An 18,985-nucleotide genomic window follows, 5' to 3' on the forward strand; every position below is an offset into this window, starting at 1 on the left:
GCATCAGAATAGGTCTTGAGGGGTCCCTGAGCATTTTCCCTACCATCCCCTCAGTGGCCACATCTCACTTGTATGAACTGTGGTTCTGCTGTGCTGCTCACAGCAGCTCAAGCCTCTCTGCCAACACAAAAAGCCCCATTGCAGGCAGTACAGCTGCCAGCAGCAGAAAACCTGGGAATCAAACCCATCAGGTGCTTACTCCAAAAGGATTTCATGGTCACATACTAAAGAGAATTGTAAGGTGTTGCTAAGTAACCCCAGAGCAGGTTTGCTGTGCGGTGTGTCTCCTCCATCTCCCATCTGCTTTCACACACCACCACGGGTACAGAGGACTTGTTGGAGAGAAACATCACCTGTGGCTCTACCCCTCCTAGGTGAAACCCTCACTCCTTGCTTTGGCAAGCCTGTCCCAGCCTCATCCACTCACCATGCGTGGCACCTCTTCCAGCTGCAGCCGGACTCCGGCTGTGCGTGCATGTGCGCTGCGCTTAACCCATCCTCCCGGCAGTGTCACCGACTTCAGCCCAATTACACCGACCATGAATTGGACCCTGTTCACACTGAAACTGCCACAGCTTGCAGCTGAAGTTCAGGCTGTTATACAATGAGACCATTCACACATCTCATTAACTCTGGACTATGCATTGAAAATAACCATGCCACTTGATTCCGTGATTAAGTTTTCTAAGTTTATATCATTTATCAGTGCTTTTTCCTCTTCCTAACAGCAACTCTCTCTAAATACGTGAAACGTTTTGTGCTGTCAGTGCAGCAAAAGTGCTACGTAGAGCACAAAATAGTTATTTCTTAGTGTTATACTGATTGTTGTCATCTTAAATAATACAGTTCCAATTCAAACCCAAGCTCAAAGATACGGGCATGTGGCCAATCCCTCTGAGACAACAGTGAGCCTGTGGTTGCGTGTTTTGCACTTTTTGAGCTTTGTTTTTATTAGTTTTTAATGTATAACAGCAGTAAAGTGCAGTCCAAGTTTCTGAGTAAGCAAAATGTACAGGCACACGGAATTTAATAAGGTTATGCTGCTGCCTACACATGGGAAGACACACGAGTCTTCTGCTCGTGATTTACGTTATTGTACTCCTCTGCTGAGTGCCAGCAGCGAGCCTTGTGTTGTACATGGCTGTGCTCTTGTATGAAGGTTTGGATAACAGATCCAGCACATGAGCATTTGAGAATCACAGCGCGCTTGCAATCTGCAGCATGTGTTCAAAGCCTTGGGAGGCACAATGGAGGGAGCACTGCAGGGGCGGCTTTAGGGAGATGGTTTTGGTTTGTGCTGCAGGAGAGAAGCGACGGTGGATTCTAGACCACAAAACCTTTTCCAAAACAGGCATAATAAGTCATAAGACATATAATAAGTCTCACAAAACAAAGCAGAGAGATAGGTCAGACCAAGACAAAGAAAAAAAAATGAGCTGCCAAGGCTGGTATTGATAATGGAGTGTAGCAGAGAGAGAGGTGGACAAGCATGTGTCTTCTGCCTGGGCCAAGGCAACCGACCACTGGATGCTGAAAGGGAGGATATGAGATGGCCATCAGTGTGTGTGGGGAAGGATACACAGGTGGATGATGCATTTAGAGTGATGGTACTGCAGGCAAAGCTTTGTTGGCAATCATTTTGTCCATCTGCAGAGGTAATGTGAGAAGTCATAAAAAAACAGTTGTCAGCAGCACAACATGAGATGGACATGCCTTGGAGAAATACCCAGATAAAGGTCTGTTAGGGCAGAGGATATTACCAGTTCTTGTGGCTGATTTTAGGTCATGGAAGAAAAACATATGGCATTTGATCACAAGTTAGATATGTTTGGGAGAAAAAGATGGAGTTAGCTGTTCCCAGATCCTAAGCCTGGATCGTACAAAAATATTGCCAGAAATAAGAGTTAAAAGGTTTAGGAGCCTAGATCATACTACTAGAAGGAAGGAAAAGTGAAAAAGGTTTGTTGGAAACATTGAAGACCTCCTGTTCATCTGCGCTGAACTCAACCAGCCCTGAGCAAGGTGTCAGGCAGGCTGAAACACAGAGTGGACCAAGAGGCAGGTCAGGTGTGGGGAAGCAGGTCTGTAAAAACTGTCGGCAAAGAAACAACAGGTACAACCCGGAGGAGGTGGAGCGGCCTCCCCAGCATGCATTTTGCATGGTCTCCGTATGCAACAAGAGAAAATTCCTCCTTGGTCACTCATCCTTTCACCCCTCCCAAAACTAGGCTAGCTTTATGTGACTCTGATGGTGGATTTTTCCTAGAAAAACGGTTCCAAAATGTGGTGCACAATGATTATTGCAGCAAATCTATCTGCTATTCATTTCCTGTCATCCACTGACATTCACAATCACTACCACCCCTTCTTGAGTAATAAAAGAGATGGAGATATTCTACAGAATTCAGGTCTGGATTCAGGTCTAAATCATGAAGTACTTCAGTAATGGTTCTGATGTATTCAATAAACCTGTACTTATATACACAAGGCAAGGATCAAAGCCCTTCAGTGAGGCTACGTTGTACTTTTCCATCTGATTCAAAACTCTCTCTCTCACTCAGGTACAAGGCTGAAGAGGTCACCTGTGTTTGATCTGGGAATTATAAAGTTTGTTCATGTATTAACTAGGAAGGCAAGCCTACAAAAGAAACAGGGAGGACTTAAAACAGAGCTCTGCTTGTAAAATGCATGTTGAAAGGCCATTTTGAAAGGTATTCTAAAATCTGCTCTTATCTTCTTCCAAATCATCAGTGGTTTGACCCACATATCAGAGTTTACTGGAAAAAAAAAAAAAAAAGCTTCAGATGAATTTATTTACATGGGAAAAGGTCTTTCAAAACAACTGCACAGGGGCCAGGATCAACATCTGAACACGGGCTGAGTTGTTACATATTTAGAATTATTCCTTTCATTAGAGGCATGAAGGCTATCTCAGGCATCTTGGGGACTGATTCAGAGTTATAACATCCTGAACCAGAAACTGCTCAGCTGAGTGAAATCCTGCCTTTGTACATGCAAGGTTTCTGAGTCCAACTCCTTTCCACACCATTGCTGCCACTCAGGGCTCTAAAGAAGACAAACTCATCGTGTCTACCACGCTGAATTGCTGTGGTTCACATCTGCAAGAAGATGACCCCCAGTCAGAGGACCACCAAACTCCTTCCACCTGGTGCCTGCCTTTTCGTTTATGCAGTGAGCAGAGGCAGAGAAAAAAGGGTGGTTGTTCAAGCAACTGCACTGGAACGCCCCCGAGATGCCCTGGGTTGCGTGCCTTGTGTGTGCCAACTCTTGCCAAGCTGGTAGCTGCAATTAGGTAGCAATGAAGCATCAAGGTGAGAAAAAGCACAAACTATTGTGAACAAAGAAAGCATGACCTTAGGAAGGAAGACCACAAAGCGAGGGTAGTGGCAGACCGGTGCCAGAGTGAATAGGAGCCTATGGAGAAACCCCTCGAGGGAGTGATGCATAATTGGGCTGTAGGATGTCAGAACTAAAAATTTTTCTTTGCTGTTTCCAAAAAGATTTTTTTTAAAGAAAGAAACTTCCAGATCAGAAAACGCAGCAAGCTGAAATAAAATGTTTTGTTTCACTTCATTCTCTCTCCAATCAATCATGTCCTTTCTGCATTCCTCCCTATCCAGGGCTTCAACGTTATCACTGCACAAAGAGATGTCGCTGATGTGGAAAGGACGTGGAATTACATACGGCACTTCTGCAGAAAAATCATTTGAGATGCATCCTTCAGAAAGAGCAGCCAGGGAGCCAGATGCTTTGTCTGTGTTTTGGGGGACAGATCACTCCCAATCTAAACTTGTGTGGTCACCGGTGACACTTCTGTCTTGTGTCCCAGCTGCAAATCCTCAAGGGAGTCTTGAGAAGGTTGAAGTAGCCACCTCACAACCTCGTCCCCATTCCCCAGGAGTGCTGATAAGCCATCCCTCTGGAAGGGCTTTATCTGGACCTGAGAGCTCATATTGCACGGGCAAGTGGCTACAGCACGCACCTTTTCCATTAGAGATCTACCTTCAGTGTGTTTGGTTCCAGAAGGAAGGAGGGACACCCAAAACTTCCAAACATTTTGTGCCAACGTGCAAGAAAGCAACAAGGAAGATCGTTATGAAATCTTTGCCAGATGGGAAAGCCCTTTCCCAGGAATCCAAAAAATCTCGAGCCACATGGGAAAAAACCTTCCCTTATGTGATGCTGTTGTGAACCAGGCTCTGTAATCTGATGGACTGCCCAAAACAAGGGTGTTGAGCCCCGTTTCTGATCCGGGACACAGCAGCATAAACCAGGAACAACATGATCAAAGTCACCAGAGCAGTAGAGGGGGGAAGCCTAGCATGACCGCGTGGAACATCTGGCTTGATGCAGTAAGAAAATCTTCACCAAATGGGTTTCAAACATCTCCCGTTTGCTGCTATTTCAAGCTGTTAAAAGATAGACAACTGTTATAGAGATATTTCTGAAATGTCTGCAGTAACTATGGCCACAGTCCCTGGTGAGAAACCCTACTGAGCACAGCGCTGTATGTGCAGCCTTTGGAGTACTCAGGCTTGGAACAGCTCACAGGAAAGCATCTAATGAAATCCAGCCTTTGCCCATTCGCTCTCACTCGGGAAAAACTGATTTCAACCAAATTAACTGTGTTAATATTAAAGACCTCTCGCTGACAGGTGTTCAACGCTGAGATTGTTTAAAATGCCAAGTAAGACTTTTTGTGTGCATGTGTCACTGGGCCACACTGCCAAACGTCTCGTCACAAGAATGCCTTCAAATTCATGCAAAAATGAGTAACATTTTGGCAGGGCAGGGCTTTGCAGCACTGGAACGGAGAAACCCCGGAGGAAGCGAGACATGCACACAGCTGGGAGCCGAAAAGGCTTCAACAGCCACTCACTGTGCCCATCCCTGATGATTTATTCGCAGAATTCCCAGCGGCGGGAGGCTGTTGGGGCAAGAGGGGCCAAGGGTGGAGAACCCAGCGAGAAATGAGCCAAGCAGTCGCGGGAAAGGCACAGTGCAAGCTGGGGGGATGTGGGGAAGCAGGGGAGGAGGTGTGGGGAAGGGCACGGAAGGGCAAAGCGGGAGGAGGAGGAAGGGCTGCCCTGTGTGTGTGTGTGACTTACATTTCCCAAATTCATTTAAAAATGATAATAATAGTAGTGATGATAATATTAATAATGGTAATAATAATGATGATAATCATAATAATGAAGAACAAGAAGATAATGAAGAAGAAAATGGTAATGATGAAGATGATGAAAAAGATGAAGATGATGAAAAATAAGATGATGACAAAAAAGAAGATGAAGAAATAATATGACAATGAAAAAGATGAAGATGAAAAATAAGATGACGAAAAAGATGATGATGAAAAAGTTGAAGATGATGAAAAATATGATGACGAAAAAGATAATGAAGACTAAGATGACAAAAAAGATGAAGATGATTAAGAAGGTGAAGAATAGTAAGATGATGGTGAAAAAGATGAGGAAGATGAAGATGATGAAGACGATGATGAAGATGATTAATAAGAATAAGATGGTGGAAAATAAGATGATGAAGATGATGATGATGAAGAAGAAGATGATGAAGATAATGATGATGATGAAGAAGAAGAAGTACCGCTGCGATTTACAAAGAGCTGCGGCGCGGGGATGCTCCTCGCGACCCGGGGCCGTGCCTGCGCGCCCCCCTCCCGCTCCACCGCCCTCTTTGCGGGGGGGCCTGGGCGGGGCGGGGGGGGGCGGGCCGGCGGCTGGGAGCCCTTTAAGAGGTGCGGGAGGGCGGTGCGGGGCCGGGGGCGGGCGGGCGAGCAGGGAGCGGAGCCCAGGGGCAGAACCACCCGGCTCCCAGCATGGCTACGGGGGGGAGCCGGCCGGGGGGGGCCCTGCTGCTGGTCGTGCTGCTGCAGCACGCGGCGTGCCAGGCGGCTGGGGGGTGCGGGGGGGAAGGCTCCCCCCTGGAGCCCTTCGACTCGCTGTATGCCGGCGGCGTGGAGGCGTACTACGGCGGCGACTTCGCGGCGGCGGCGCGGTGCCTGGAGCGGGCGCTGCGCAGCCGGAGGGAGCTGCGGGAGGCGAGGCTGCGGTGCAGGAGGAGCTGCCGGGGGCAGGTGCGGCTGGAGGAGCTGGGGTCGGGGCCCGGAGGCGAGCTGCCCTTCTGGGGGGCCTTGCTTCGGCGAGCCGGCTGCCTGCGGAGCTGCGAGGAGGCGCGGCTGGGAGCAGCGTCCCGGCACCGAGCCGCCGAGGAGGTGCGAGCCGATTTTCAGCGCAGGGTGCCCTACAGCTACCTGCAGCGAGCCTACATCCAGGTAGGCACCCGCTGCATCCCCCCCCTCTGCCCGGCCTCCCGAGCATCCCAGGCGCGGTGCCCACCCAGCTGCCCCCCTGCTGCTGCACACCCAGGCTCGGCTTGGTCCATCTTTGTGCTTCTGCTTGCTTGGTGCGCTGGTTATTTGTTTTCCCATGGGGTGCTTGTGTTTGGCTTTTGGAGTGGCTTGGTACCCTTCTGAAACTTATGCCTTTGGGCACTTGGCAGGGAAGAGCCCCCCGGAGGCAGGGAAGAGCCCCCCGGAGCCTCCCACTAACACCCTGAGGCTCCACGCAAAGGATGCTGCTTCCCCTTGATGGGAGCTGAGCTGGTGCTGAGCTCTGGGAGTGGCCATGAAGCTGGCGGATGTACAGCTGCTTCTGGGATCTGATGGTCTTCAACCGGCCCTGAGATACAAAATCCTTTCCGTGATGCTATAAGGTCACTGTTAGCAGCCACTGATGTCTTCAGCATCTTTCTGTAGTCCCAGTACTGCTGCCTCGCAGCTGTTACCTTCCACAGGGATATGGTGTTATTCTTTGTGAATTTCTTGGCCAAAAAGAAAAAAAAATAAAAAAACAAACACCAAAACCTACCTACGCCAGGGTAGTTAAGGGGATTTTTCTTTTAGTTCAAGACCTGTGCTCCATCAAGGCAGGTACCTGTAGCAACTCTTCCTGTCCATGACTTGTAAGGACAGAAACTGTGGGAATTTTATTTCATGCCAAGCTGAAAGTGTTTAAAACATTTCTGGAACATTTCCCCCTGGATTTCTGCTTTATTTGAACACGGTCATAATCTTGTAGTTGCTATAGGCAACTTAATAGGTGAAGACCTGCACAGCAGAGCATGGAGAGGGTGACTCTGCTGAAATCCACTTCCAGTTGGAGAAGGAAACGTCCGTTCTAGGCAGCACTAGGGCTGGTGGTGCAGAGACTGCACAGCAGCTGGACAAGAAGGCAAAGAGCTACTGCATTTTTTTTTTATTTACCATAGTTCCTTTTCTGTCGTTGCCTTAATGTCATTTTTACAAGTCAGAGGCTGGAAATGTCTTGGCTTAAATTTTAGCGTATGTGTGTAGTATAATGCTCCTGAAAGGAACCCTGGGAGAGAACCAAGGCTATAATTCAATATATATTGATCCTAGTGAAGCTGGTGGAATTTTCCTGAGTTTCTTACCCTGAAAGATGCTCTGACTGTGTATTGTCGCTAGGTGCAGGAAATCATCCTAAATTTGCCATGCTAAAAATTAAGTGATTTCTTCTGATTTCAAAGCATTTCCCAGAATCACAAAGGTTGGCTCACATCAAGCTCACCAGCAAACTTTCCTCTGAACTAGGGAATGAGATTGGCTAATTTTGTCTCCCACTTCAATAAAATCAGTATGCGGAAGTCCAGATAGTGTTGTTCATAGGTCAACAAAAATTTCTTCTGGGTCTGGGGTTTTTGTTTGCTCATTTTACAATGTGCTGTAGCCTTATCAAAGCAATGTGTCAAAACCAGACTTTTTTATAATGTGCGAGCCATATTAATTTGCTTTTGCAGCAAGATATAAGATCTGGAGATCTTATATCCATTCTAACACTTGAATTTTCTCACTCTCTGATGGAGTAGCAGATATTAATGCTATCTGCATGGATGCCTGGGTGCTGTAGCCAAGGTCAGGTACTGTTTGAATTGAATTAAGCTGCTTCTGGTTTTAATACCTGTTCTTTAACCCTTTCTCTAAGCCGGCTGCTCCTTGGTTCTGGCCAGCTTTGTGAGCAGCCCTGGGACCAGCTTTGTCCTGCTGAGGAAGCCATAACGCTTTCTTACACTCTCACCCCACTGCTGCCTTCCCGGATTGCTCTTTCGGTCTGCCCCAACAACTCCATGTGCAGAAGAAACATCCCGTGCCGGATTTGCCTGTACTTGCACAAAACACGAGGTCTGATGCCTGGCACTAGCACGCGCTCGGATGCGAACAATCTCCCCGTGCCAAGGCTGAGTGAATGCCTTGGCAATTCCCCAAGGGTTGGGATGCATCCACACTTACACCCTCTGGGAGACCTTGGCTGCAGCATCCGCTCGGCTTTTTGTCAGCTGCGACGAGGGGCTCGTGCAGAGCTGTGCAACTCCGGGCAGCGGTACCTCTCTCTGGCTGCTTGACCCCTGTTTTGCTCCTTGAAACCAACAAGGAAATGAGATGAAGTTCAACATCCTGCGGCGTATCCTGTCCAGCCCCTCCCTGGGCTGGCCGCTGGGTACTCGTAGGGGGCGATGGCATCGGCAGCTCTGGGGAGGAGGAGGAGCAGCCTGGGTTGTGCTGTCCACCTCCTGCTGCTGGGGACCAGGGTCATTTGCTTCTAAGGAGGGGAGAAACACCTCCCTTTGGGGCACAGCAAGAAGTAGATTTAAAAAAAAAAAAAAAAAAAAAAGGAGGGGAGTTGGCATTCATGTAGCACTTTGAAAAATGGTGCTGAATAAACATGAGCTAATCCTTGCAACACTCCTGTGGGGTGTGAAAAGCAGAGGTTTTTATTCCTGCTGGCCAGATGCACAGGCTGAGCTTTGGCCTGCAGTGTGCAAGCGTCGTTAGGTTAAGTGCTGATGGTACCCCTGTGTAAGAACATGACCCATCAGCCCCTGAATCTGTCACCCTATCAGCTCCCAAAATTATTTTCTAATTATTTTTTTTTCTGTATATATTTTCCTGAAGTAGAAAGGAAGACCTCTGCTCTCTCTCACAGACACGATCTTCCCGGTGACTGCAGGACGAAGTGAGGGGAGGTTGTGGTGCACTGCATGACAGCTGAAAGTGTCTGTGGGCTTTCCGCTCTGGATCAGGCCTGTTAGGCTGATTGCAGTCTCTACAGAGACTTAAGACGAACTCCTCTGAACAAGCAGCCCGAGTCCAAAAGTGTTTTCACGTCTCATTGCAGCTTCCAAATGCACAAGTAGGAAAACTCTCTGGCAGGATTTTCCCTGAAGTTGCTGATGTTCTTGGGTGATTTAGAAATGTACTGGGTGCAGCTGGCTGGAGCAGTGAGTGAGGTGGGTTTTGAGAAGAGGTGAAAAGGGAGGAGGTGATGAGAACGTGGGATTTAACTCCTGTAGTGCAGGTGGCAGGCACTCCTGCCCCCAGAGACAGAAGTCATCCTTCCGTGGGCTTCTGATGTGATGTCCCATGGGCAGACAGACGTTTTGCTGATGCCAGTGGTTTCCTTTTGGTGGTATTCAGTGAAATGCCCTCTAGGCTTGGCAGATGGGTGTAGGGGGATGTCTTTGCTCTCTGAAATATTTTTTTATTAATCACATCCTGCTCACTTTGCTGCCTGAGTCATCTTGTTCCTGTTCAAACCTAGCCTGCAGGCCACAATGTTTCTTCCCACCCCCTTTCTGGGGGATTTCTAGCTCTGAAGGTGAGCAGAGGAGGAGGAAACCACACACACCGTGACACCTCCTGGCCGTGGCTGCTGACTCGGGAGCCGTACTGGAGCTTGCTGCAGGTGGCCTGCTGCGCCCCCCGTGCCAGCCTCGTGTCTGGTCCCAGTGCTGACTTCTGCAGGCCAGCCTGGTCCAAAAGCAAGTAACCTCAAAATCCTGATCACTGTTTCAATTACAAAACTAGGTCTTGCTTCTCTTTTATCCTACACACGCTTCCCTCGAGGTCTCTTTCCCTCGCCTCATCTTGTTCCCAGCTGCAGCATCCCCTGGCCTGGTTGCTAGCTGGTTGCTACAGAGGTTGGACTAGGTGATCTTGGAGGTCTCTTCCAACCTAGATGATTCTGTGATACAGCCTGTTTTTATTTTCTCTGTGTGTTGGTGAACACTTATTCTCCTCGTAAACGCTGACTTTTAGTGGTCTCATCTTACCACTCGCCTGCATGCCCTGTTGCACATCAGTGAAGCAGGGCAGGAATCGTATGTACGTAGTCTGTGACCACCAGCCTTGGGTCTGTGCTTGTCTAAAGCAGTAAGCAAAGCAAGTCTCCAGGGCACAGGGCCTTGCTCCTCTCCTAGTGGTGTCTGGTCACAGGTGGAGCAAAAGGTGCAAGAGTCTGACCCTGTCTTGCTTGTTCTGTCTTTGTGCCGAGTTCCCCCTTGTCACGTCTGAGTTGTTTCAGTTCCTAGACAATGTTATCATCAGGATTTCACATGCTGCAAGCAGCAAACAATATTTGGATTTTCTGTGCCGTAGGAGAGGCTGTTTATTTGTTCAAGTTGTGTTTTTTTTTTTCTAAACATCTTTTCCTGTTCATGTGAACTTCATACAAGCAGCTTAATCTTTCTGATAGTCTTGTGTGGGGAGGGCTCCGACTGTGCGTTGTCACCCTCTTGGCTGGGTCCCCAGCTGTACAGTTCAGGGGCAGCACTGAAGGCACGGCCAGGAGCGTGTCCTGGGTCACACTGTGCTCTCCTGCCCACTCCTATCCCTGGGAGATTTCTGAGATACAACACAGACACAGCAATGGCCTGGGCAGAGACCACGGGGCGAGGGAGAAACGAAATGGCCGCCCCAACCCTCAGAAAGCTTTGCAGTACGGATTATTGCCCTGCTCCACTTCTGCCTTTGAAAACTTTCTATTTATGGGAATCCAAACTCAAGGGATTGCATGCACAAAATCGGGCTCTAACCACTCCACACTGACTGCTCAGACTTCTGCCAGTGCTCGTGGGAGACTTGCAGCCAGCCGTGCTTGGGCATCTGTCTCTGGGCATTTGCAGCAAGCCTCAGGATGTTAAGGTTTCCCTACCAAATTCTTTCCATCTCAAGCAGCTCCTCACCGCCTGTCTCTGCACTGTTGCACTAGGCCAGAGCCCTTTGATAAGAATATGGAGTATCTGCCCAGGAATTGTGGAGTAAGTCTGTATTCACACCAGTGTAGTTGCTTTGCTAATTTGGCTTGTTTCACTCAAGAAGTGATGTTTTCCCTGAAAGTTTGTTCAGTTTTTCTGTATGCTGCAATTCTGCATGGACTTCAAAGGTCCTGTGCTGGGGTGAACTGCATCCTCTGGGGGGAAGGCAGTGATTTCACTTGCAGGTAGTGACAGAATTATGTGCAAAATGCCAGTACTTAGAAGTCTCTGCAGGTGCAGCCTCTTGAAGCTGTTTCTCATCACACCCACCACCTGCGGTCTCCCCATTTGGTCAGCCTTGTTTTCATTGGATCCAAATATAACATCACATCCCAGACAATGACCTATAGTAGATCTGGCTGATAATCATTATTATTAGGATTATTACTATTAGAGGTGTTTGCTTATCTTATGTCTTGAGAGTTGGTATTACTCAGACACTGGATAAATAAATAGATCCTGGAATTAATCTCTTGGAACGTCTCTTTATTTAGCTTCTCTGAGACAGCATTCCTGGTCCTCACCAGAGGGTAAATGTTAGTGCTCAGGCATTTAAAATGATGTGGACAAAAATAAACTTGGTTTATGGGATGGAAAACTCCTGATGGTTGGGTCAGCGTCCTGGGTGTAGGGCAGGACTGAGTATCCCTGTTCTTGCCGACCTGCATCAACCTGCTGTAAACGGAGCTGCTGACTGCAGTGGTGTTGCTTGTGGTGTGCCATGCTGGTTGCTTTGAATTTGTGGGAGCTCTAGGTAAATTCCTCCTTACAGCGAGTTCATGGTGAAACTGAAAACCTGAATTCTCCAGAGCTGGGGCAGTCTTAAGATGCTTAGAAGGAGGGGCTCTCCAAAAGGAGGATGCTCATGGCTTGAGGTGGTCTGCTTTCCAGTGCTGTGCTTCTATTCAAAGCAGATAATGATGCCTTCCCTAACTCTCTTTGCACCAGGAGATCCTGGGTGTCGTTGCATGATGTCTTAGTAAAGCAAACCCCATATGGGAGTCTTGCTGTAAATACAAGAGAGACCAGATACAAGGTTGTCCTCTCCATTAATGCATGGGGTTAGCATCCTTTTGGAAGAGAACGGTCTCTGTACTTGACAGGGCTTTTCCTTCTTTAAAATGACTGCTGCTTCCCAGTGGGCTGATTAAATGCTAAAAACAATGACCCAGCAGTGAAATCCTAGGGATGTGCACGTGTGAAGTCAATGTGCTGGACGCCCATTTCTGAAACCTCCAGGTACTGTCCCATGGAGCAGTTTTAGGGTGAGCAGTACAGGGTAAAACAGCCCCTTTCCCTTGCTAAATGACCAGCACATCTCAAGAGAGGTATGGGATGGAGCCTGGGAAGTCCAAGAGGTCCCTTGTGCTCCGGATTTTCATATCCATTGAGCACCCATCCCACACTGAGGGCTGGGGGCAGCTCCACAATGCCTCAGTCTGTGTTTTGCTGCATTTGCATCTTGAAATTATTTTCCAAAAAGAAGAAGAAAAAAGTTTAATGTTGATAGCTTAACTGGATTTTAATTAATTTATTTTTTTAATGAGAAAATGGTCTTTCTTTGGACTCCGTATCATTTTTAAGGAAAAAAGACAAAAAGCTCCCATTTAAAGTGAAATTTCATATTGTTTCATTTTGGGTTGAAAGTATTGTCAGACGGGGAGGGCAGTGACATAGTGGCTGGGTGCTGGAGCTGAGCAAAGGCAGGCAGTAAGACAGGGTTTTGTGATGAAGGTGAGCAAATGACTGAACTAATTAACAAGAATTACTTGGGGCTAGCTCACTGTCTTCACAGGAGACTCGGTGTTTCCTTCTCAGATCAATTCTGCTCTAGGTCTGACAGAACCTGATTCCAGCCAGCTCCAGGTTGGTGCTGTACTAAAAGTTAGATGAGATGATTGTGTTGGTTGCTTTTTTTTTTTAATTAATTAATTTATTTTTTTAATTACAACAAATCTAAAGCAAAACATTGGTGTTTGCGATTTCTGCATCATTTTAACTGATGGTAAATTAGCTCAGCCTCACTCAGCCCCACTGCAAATTAGAGCTGAAATAGCTTGAGTTTGGCAGGGAAGGACACCAGCAGTTAGTGCAAACTGCTCTTACACCCACGAAGCTCATTTCATACAGCCTGGTAATGAGCCATTTGATGGCCAGAGCTACTTTTTTTTTGTCTTGCCAAGTTCCTCTTTCTCACCTCATCGCTGTGCAGCAATGCCAAGGCTCCAAAATAACTGGCGGCAGGGCCTCGCCTGCAAAATTTCTGTCTTTTGGAGAGAAAAAAAGGTAAGTCTGGATTCCTCCTTATTTCTCAGTAATCTCTGGTGCTCAGGCTTGGGTGATGGAGAAGACAGTGCCGTGACTCACACAGCTTCGCTGGATCTTCAGAGGCCTTGACCTGAAGGCATCCCAGAGCTTGGGGCTGGGCTCACGTCCCAGCTTGGGCAAAGCTGGGCTTCGATAGCACCCAAGGGCCCTTTGCCTTTAGAGGGCAGGCTCCTGGTGCTATGTGAGGTTGGCTGTTGTCACCTGGGACCCAGCCCTTCCCTGTTCCCCAAAGTTTCTGTACCTTGCCCTTCACTCGTCTCACTGCTGAGCTTCCCCTTCCATGCACTGCGTTGCTCTGGGCTTTGTTAAATGGCTTTTTGTGTTGCCTGTTAATCCTCATTCATACATCCTAGTGAGCCCTGCTCTGGCTTCTGCCGAGCCCTCCTGTTGTCCTTGGCTGCAGCACTAACTAACAGCAGCTGATAATGAGCTGCATGTGAACGAGCGATGCCATTTAGCTCTGCTAAGCAAACTCAGTGCCCAGTACTTACTAGCTGTGCCTGAAGTTTCAGCAAGGATTATTCCCATTTCCTCATACGAGCGGTGATTTCATTGTGGATGGCATGGGCAGTAAGGGGAAACCATGGTGGCACTAACCGAGCTGTCTGCTGCCAACCTGCTGAGCACTGCAGGAGCCTTGCTGGAGGGACCCTGGGCTGGAGGCAGTGCCTGACATCTGGAGCGAGGGCTTTGGGGTCTGTTTATCCTTTTAATTTTTTTTTTTCTTGGAGATGGTAGGTACTAGTCATGCCGATTGGGTTTGCTCCCAAGGAGCAGAGACCCCTGCACTTTGCACGTAATGTATTTCCATGCCTGTAGTCTGGACCGAGGCCGGGCTGGCTTTGGTTCCATCCATGTGAACCTGCAGTGACCCAGCTGATGGCTGTGGAGTTTCTCTCTATTTACACAGGGGAAAATGAGGTCAGAATTTGGCCTGTGTTTTTAGCAGTAACCCATGGCAGGAAGAAGGGCGCAAGGTTCCCTGGATGCTTTCATTTCGAGCCTACGTATTGGCAATAAGGTATTGACGTTTTTATTTCTTAGCTGTGGTGGGTGATGACTGGTGACGGTAGGGCATCTGCCTGTGTGTGGGTTCAAGCAGCAACGAGCTGTTCCTTGTCAGCCTGTGCCTCCAGACCAGCCCTCCTCCTTCCCATGACAACTGGGCAGTCAAACAGACCCTGAGAGCTGACGTCAAGTGTCAGGGATTTGGCCACTGAATAATTACAGCAACGAAAATAGCATCCCCTCTCCACCCCTTCCTTCCCACACGCTCCTGCTGAATCCTGGCTCATAAATGTCCTTTTTTCCCCCCCCATTCTTGGATAGGAAGCAAAACCCACATGTATTAGCTGGAACATATGGCAGAGGTTGGCTGCAGCCCATCAGTTCTGAAGGCCAAATACTCGCTTCTAGCTTCTTGTTCACTTAAAAAAAAAAAAAAAAAAATGCTGAGGAGGGGGAGAAAAACACGTTCTTTCCAGTTGGGATGAAAGGCTGGGTCTGTGCTCATGCTGAGATGGGAAGCAGATAGGGTGCGGGAGAGCATGCTGCTGCGCCGAGGAGCACGTCCCCCGCAGCGCGGAGGGGACAGGATGGCCATTGAGAGGTGGGCTGTGTGCTGGCAGCTGCCACTGCCCCACGTGGATGCTGGCTCTGCGGTCATGCCTTGTAAAAATCCTTTTTCCAGCATAGCAGATTACATCCTTAGGAGTTAAAATCCGGTCGCGGATCAGATGCGTGTTATGGGGATGCTTGTTGGCCGCAGGGACCAGCGCAAGGTGCTGTGCTGCTTTGTTTTGTACCATGATGCCTGTGGGATGTGTGTGCCTGAGCATCCTCCAATGTTGTGAGCACAGGTACCACCGCACAGAGCTGGTGTAACTGGGCTTGGACGCTGCTATTCACGTCAGGAATAGCTGCTGCTGTTCCAAGTGGCATCACTCCTTCCTCAGCATGGAGATGCATTGCCAAGCCCTCTGCTCCTCTTCAGTGCCAAGCTGCCCTGGGTCTTGCACAGCCTCCTCTCCCTCCCAACATAGGGGGGGTTTCTAATGGAATAAAAAATGAAGAAAAAAAGTTGTACACCAACTTGCTGCTTTTCATCATGGTTTTCCCAAACCATCTGCATTTGTGGCTGTGATCTCACATTGCGTCCCTGCAGCAACAGGAGCCTAAGACCATGCTGTGTCCTGTCAAGATTAGTGGAAGGAGCCCTGGCGTCCTTCTGTCTGCAGCTTTGTTGCAAAAACAGAGTGGGCAAATCCTGCGTGAATGTGTTGCAGGTAGGGCACAGCCTAAACCCACAGCTCTTTGAGGTCTCCTGCAGGCACGATGTGGAGATGTGCTGAAGTTCATAGCCCAGGACTGCGGTGGGGCGGGGGACACAGTGTCTTTTGAAGATGGAGCCAGCCGTGTCCCTTCCCAGAAAAGATCAGTGTGGTACAGAGAGAAGGAGCTTGGAAAATATGCTTGAAAATATTTGCTGAAGGTGTTGCTGTGACTGCCCAGGGACTGAGCCGGAGTCTGTTGATTCCCTTGCTTAGAAAGTTCTGTTTTTCAAGTGGTTTTTGCCAAGGCACTGCCTGTTCTGAGGCTTATATTCTGGGGCATCCGTGTCCTGAGTTACTCTGTCTATTTGGAAGCAGATGAGAATCCGCAAAGTTTCAGCGAAGCAGCGTGAAAAGAAGAGCACTGACTCGCTGTATGCTGTGCTGCTGCTGGAGGATGGCCCTGTGCAGGGCTGCCAGTGTCACACAGAGCTCTGCAATCGAGCAAAATGCTGGAGGGGTGGGCGGGAAAGAGCCTGGTGTCTTCCTCATTCTCCTTATAGAGCTATGTAACTTGTTTTATTTTTTTAATGCACTGGTATTCCTGAAGTACTTCATTGAAATGAATGTTTCATTTTGTTCTCAAGAATCTTTCTTGGGATAAAAACGGTGAAAGGGCTTTTGGAGTAAGTGGGTGATTAGGGATTGCTCAGAGGGGAATCACATAGCTTTTGGGAAAGGCTTCTGCTTCTTGGTGGTGTCCCCATGTCTGTTGATCCCTTGTGAGGGAAGGGGGTTGGAGCAGCCTGAGCAGGTGATGCTGGGGCATGTGGTGCAGTGCCTTGCTGTGCACCCCAGGCTGTGCACGGACACGCTGGGGTGCTGCAGCGACTGCAAATCCCTGCTGGGAAGGCTGGTCTGAGTCTCACAGGGCTCCAGTACTGCCACCGCTGGAGCAGGCACCATGTCACACAGCTCTGTGCGCCATGAACCTGGAGAAGCTCCCCCAGTTGTCTCAACTCCTCCAGTTGTCCATCATGCTAGAGGGAAGGAGTAGGGAGAAAAAAAAAAGGAATGAAAAGAACGGAATCGCTCCTGCATTCAGTCACTTCTGTTCCCCTTGGTTTAAATGCCAATATCTTTTGGCAGCCAGTTGTTCCCCTCATCCCTCGGTTGGCAGCTTTACTCCATTTCCCTTAACGTAAGCATTGCATCCCTCTGTCCAGATGTCAGTGGCTCTGCTGCTTCCCCAGAGCCGCCTCTGCGGGGTCAGCCATGAGCTCGCCGGCTGTGCCGGCCCATCCAAGCATGCTTCTTTCTCCAGCCACCTTGGCTCGCTCGGTTACTGCTAATAAAAACTCAATCTCAGACGGGATCCTTTTACGAGGAAAGCAAACAGCAAATAAAAGAGCAGCGCGTGGCTTTAGGAAGCGATGTTTGTCAACTGCGCGTCCCTTTTGTGCAGCCCCGGCCGTGCTGTAGGCTTCTGGGTGCTCACCACTGTGAGCTCGGCACCTTTCCAGCTGGAAACGCTCCCTTGCAGTTGCTATTTCTGTGTCGTGCTTTTCCAGCCATGCTTCCTGCTGCTCGGATTTTCTGTCCCCCACTGTGCTTGAATGCAGGGTGAGGGTCTCGTTCTGGTAGCCTCAATGACTTGGGTTTGCAAAGTTATTGGTAAAGGTTTGCTGAGGCAAAACACGTGCCCACCAGAGCCCAGTTGCTCCCCAGTGCCGCTGGGCGATGGGAAGCGGAGTGAACGGAGGTTCGTTGAGGGGAAGCATCCTTGCCATGTGTGGGGCATGGAGGATGAGGCTGGTAGCTCCCCTGGATGTGCAGGGAGCTCTGCTCACAGAAGCTGGGCTCTCCAGTGCTGCAACCAAAGCTCTGGGAGCCAGGTGCCCAAGCTCAGCTCCGAGGTTAACAGAAGAGAGTTCCCCATCGTGAGGAGCTCCTTCCAGCCGGATTGCTGTTTAGGTTTTGGATGTGCAGGAAAACAATCCCTGCAAAATGACTTTTGCACTGCAGTACAAGGCTTCCTGCAGGGATGTTTGTAGCTTCAAATCACTGTTATTTTAATCAGCACACTTCTGGTTTTCTATATCTATTTTTGGATGCTTGCTTTGAAATCACACTCGACGATAGCATCATAAATACACCATTTTAGCTTTGAGTGTTTTCTTAATCCAGAGAAACCAGGTAGAGGGACCTGAATAACCATATGCCTGGATTTTTTTCTCTGAAAGTTACAGCACTCAGAGCTGTCACAGAGCTGCCAGCAATCAGTGCACTCAGTGATCTTGGAAGGCGCAGTGTAGAAACTGTCCTGTCCTTCATGATTCCTTTGAGAAGTATTAGATAGGAAAAGTTTGCATACTTCAGGCTTTCTGTTTACGTTCCTGTTGCTTTGCTGTTATTTTATGTGTTGGATGTTACAGTTCAGCTCCGCAGTGGAATTGTCAGCGCGGTCAGACAATGGAGCCGTCTCTGGTGTTGCAGCCAGCCTGTGCTGAACAGCAAAATCTCGCTAAGTAGGGTTGACAGTTGTGCTCTTACACTCTCTGGGTGTGCATCTGTGGGCTCTTTCCATGTGCACAGACGTGTGGAGCTGGGGTGATGTGTAGGAAAACCCTGCTTGTGTTTGCCTGTGCTGCACAGCTGAGACAGGAGGGGTTTGCTCAGGTGTGAGGGACAGCAGTGCTTGTCCCTGGCCAGTGAGGGATTCCTGCACTGGGGCAAGAGTGTCACAAGCCTGGAAAGCAGAAAGATGGAGCTGAGCCGGTACCTCTACTTGCTGGGGACTTGCGTCAATGATGACGGATCACACTGATGCTGTGCCGAAGCACAAAGGCTGCGTTGTGTGTTGAGCTGTGGATTTTCAGCCCCGAATGCTGGATTTTCATTCTGCATCTTTTCCCACCACCATCTGCTGTGCTTGTTCTTGGTTCAGAAAACCTTAGCTGATGGGGAGGTCACTTTGGTCACCTGGGTGTCCCTCGAGACAGAGATTTTGACTGAGGATGTTGGGCAGCTGACCGCAGAATGAGGGAGATGTGAGTGGCTGATTTCCCTTTAGGTGATGGGGGCGTGATTTGGTAGCTGTAGGAAGAATTGATACAAATCAGCCTTTTCCTTGGAGAAAGGGAATAAATGGCCCAATAAAACCAAGCTGGCTTTCATTCTGTAGTGGAGTTTTTCTGCTCAGCACCATACACAGCTGGTGCTGGGCTGCCTAT

General features: G+C 48.8%; 1 protein-coding gene across 1 annotated transcript in view; it reads left to right on the plus strand.

Moving 5' to 3' along the window:
- Positions 1–5,826: 5,826 nt before the first annotated feature.
- Positions 5,827–18,985, plus strand: part of P3H2 (prolyl 3-hydroxylase 2) — a 66,177-nt gene continuing 53,018 nt past the window's right edge. The window contains exon 1 of the mRNA XM_035544686.1: positions 5,827–6,316. Coding sequence (XP_035400579.1) covers positions 5,861–6,316 — 456 coding nt within the window. The 5' untranslated portion in view covers positions 5,827–5,860. The remainder of the gene's footprint in view (positions 6,317–18,985) is intronic.

This window comes from Cygnus atratus, chromosome 9 (assembly GCF_013377495.2).
Source record: "Cygnus atratus isolate AKBS03 ecotype Queensland, Australia chromosome 9, CAtr_DNAZoo_HiC_assembly, whole genome shotgun sequence".
NCBI classification, from domain to species: domain Eukaryota; kingdom Metazoa; phylum Chordata; class Aves; order Anseriformes; family Anatidae; genus Cygnus; species Cygnus atratus.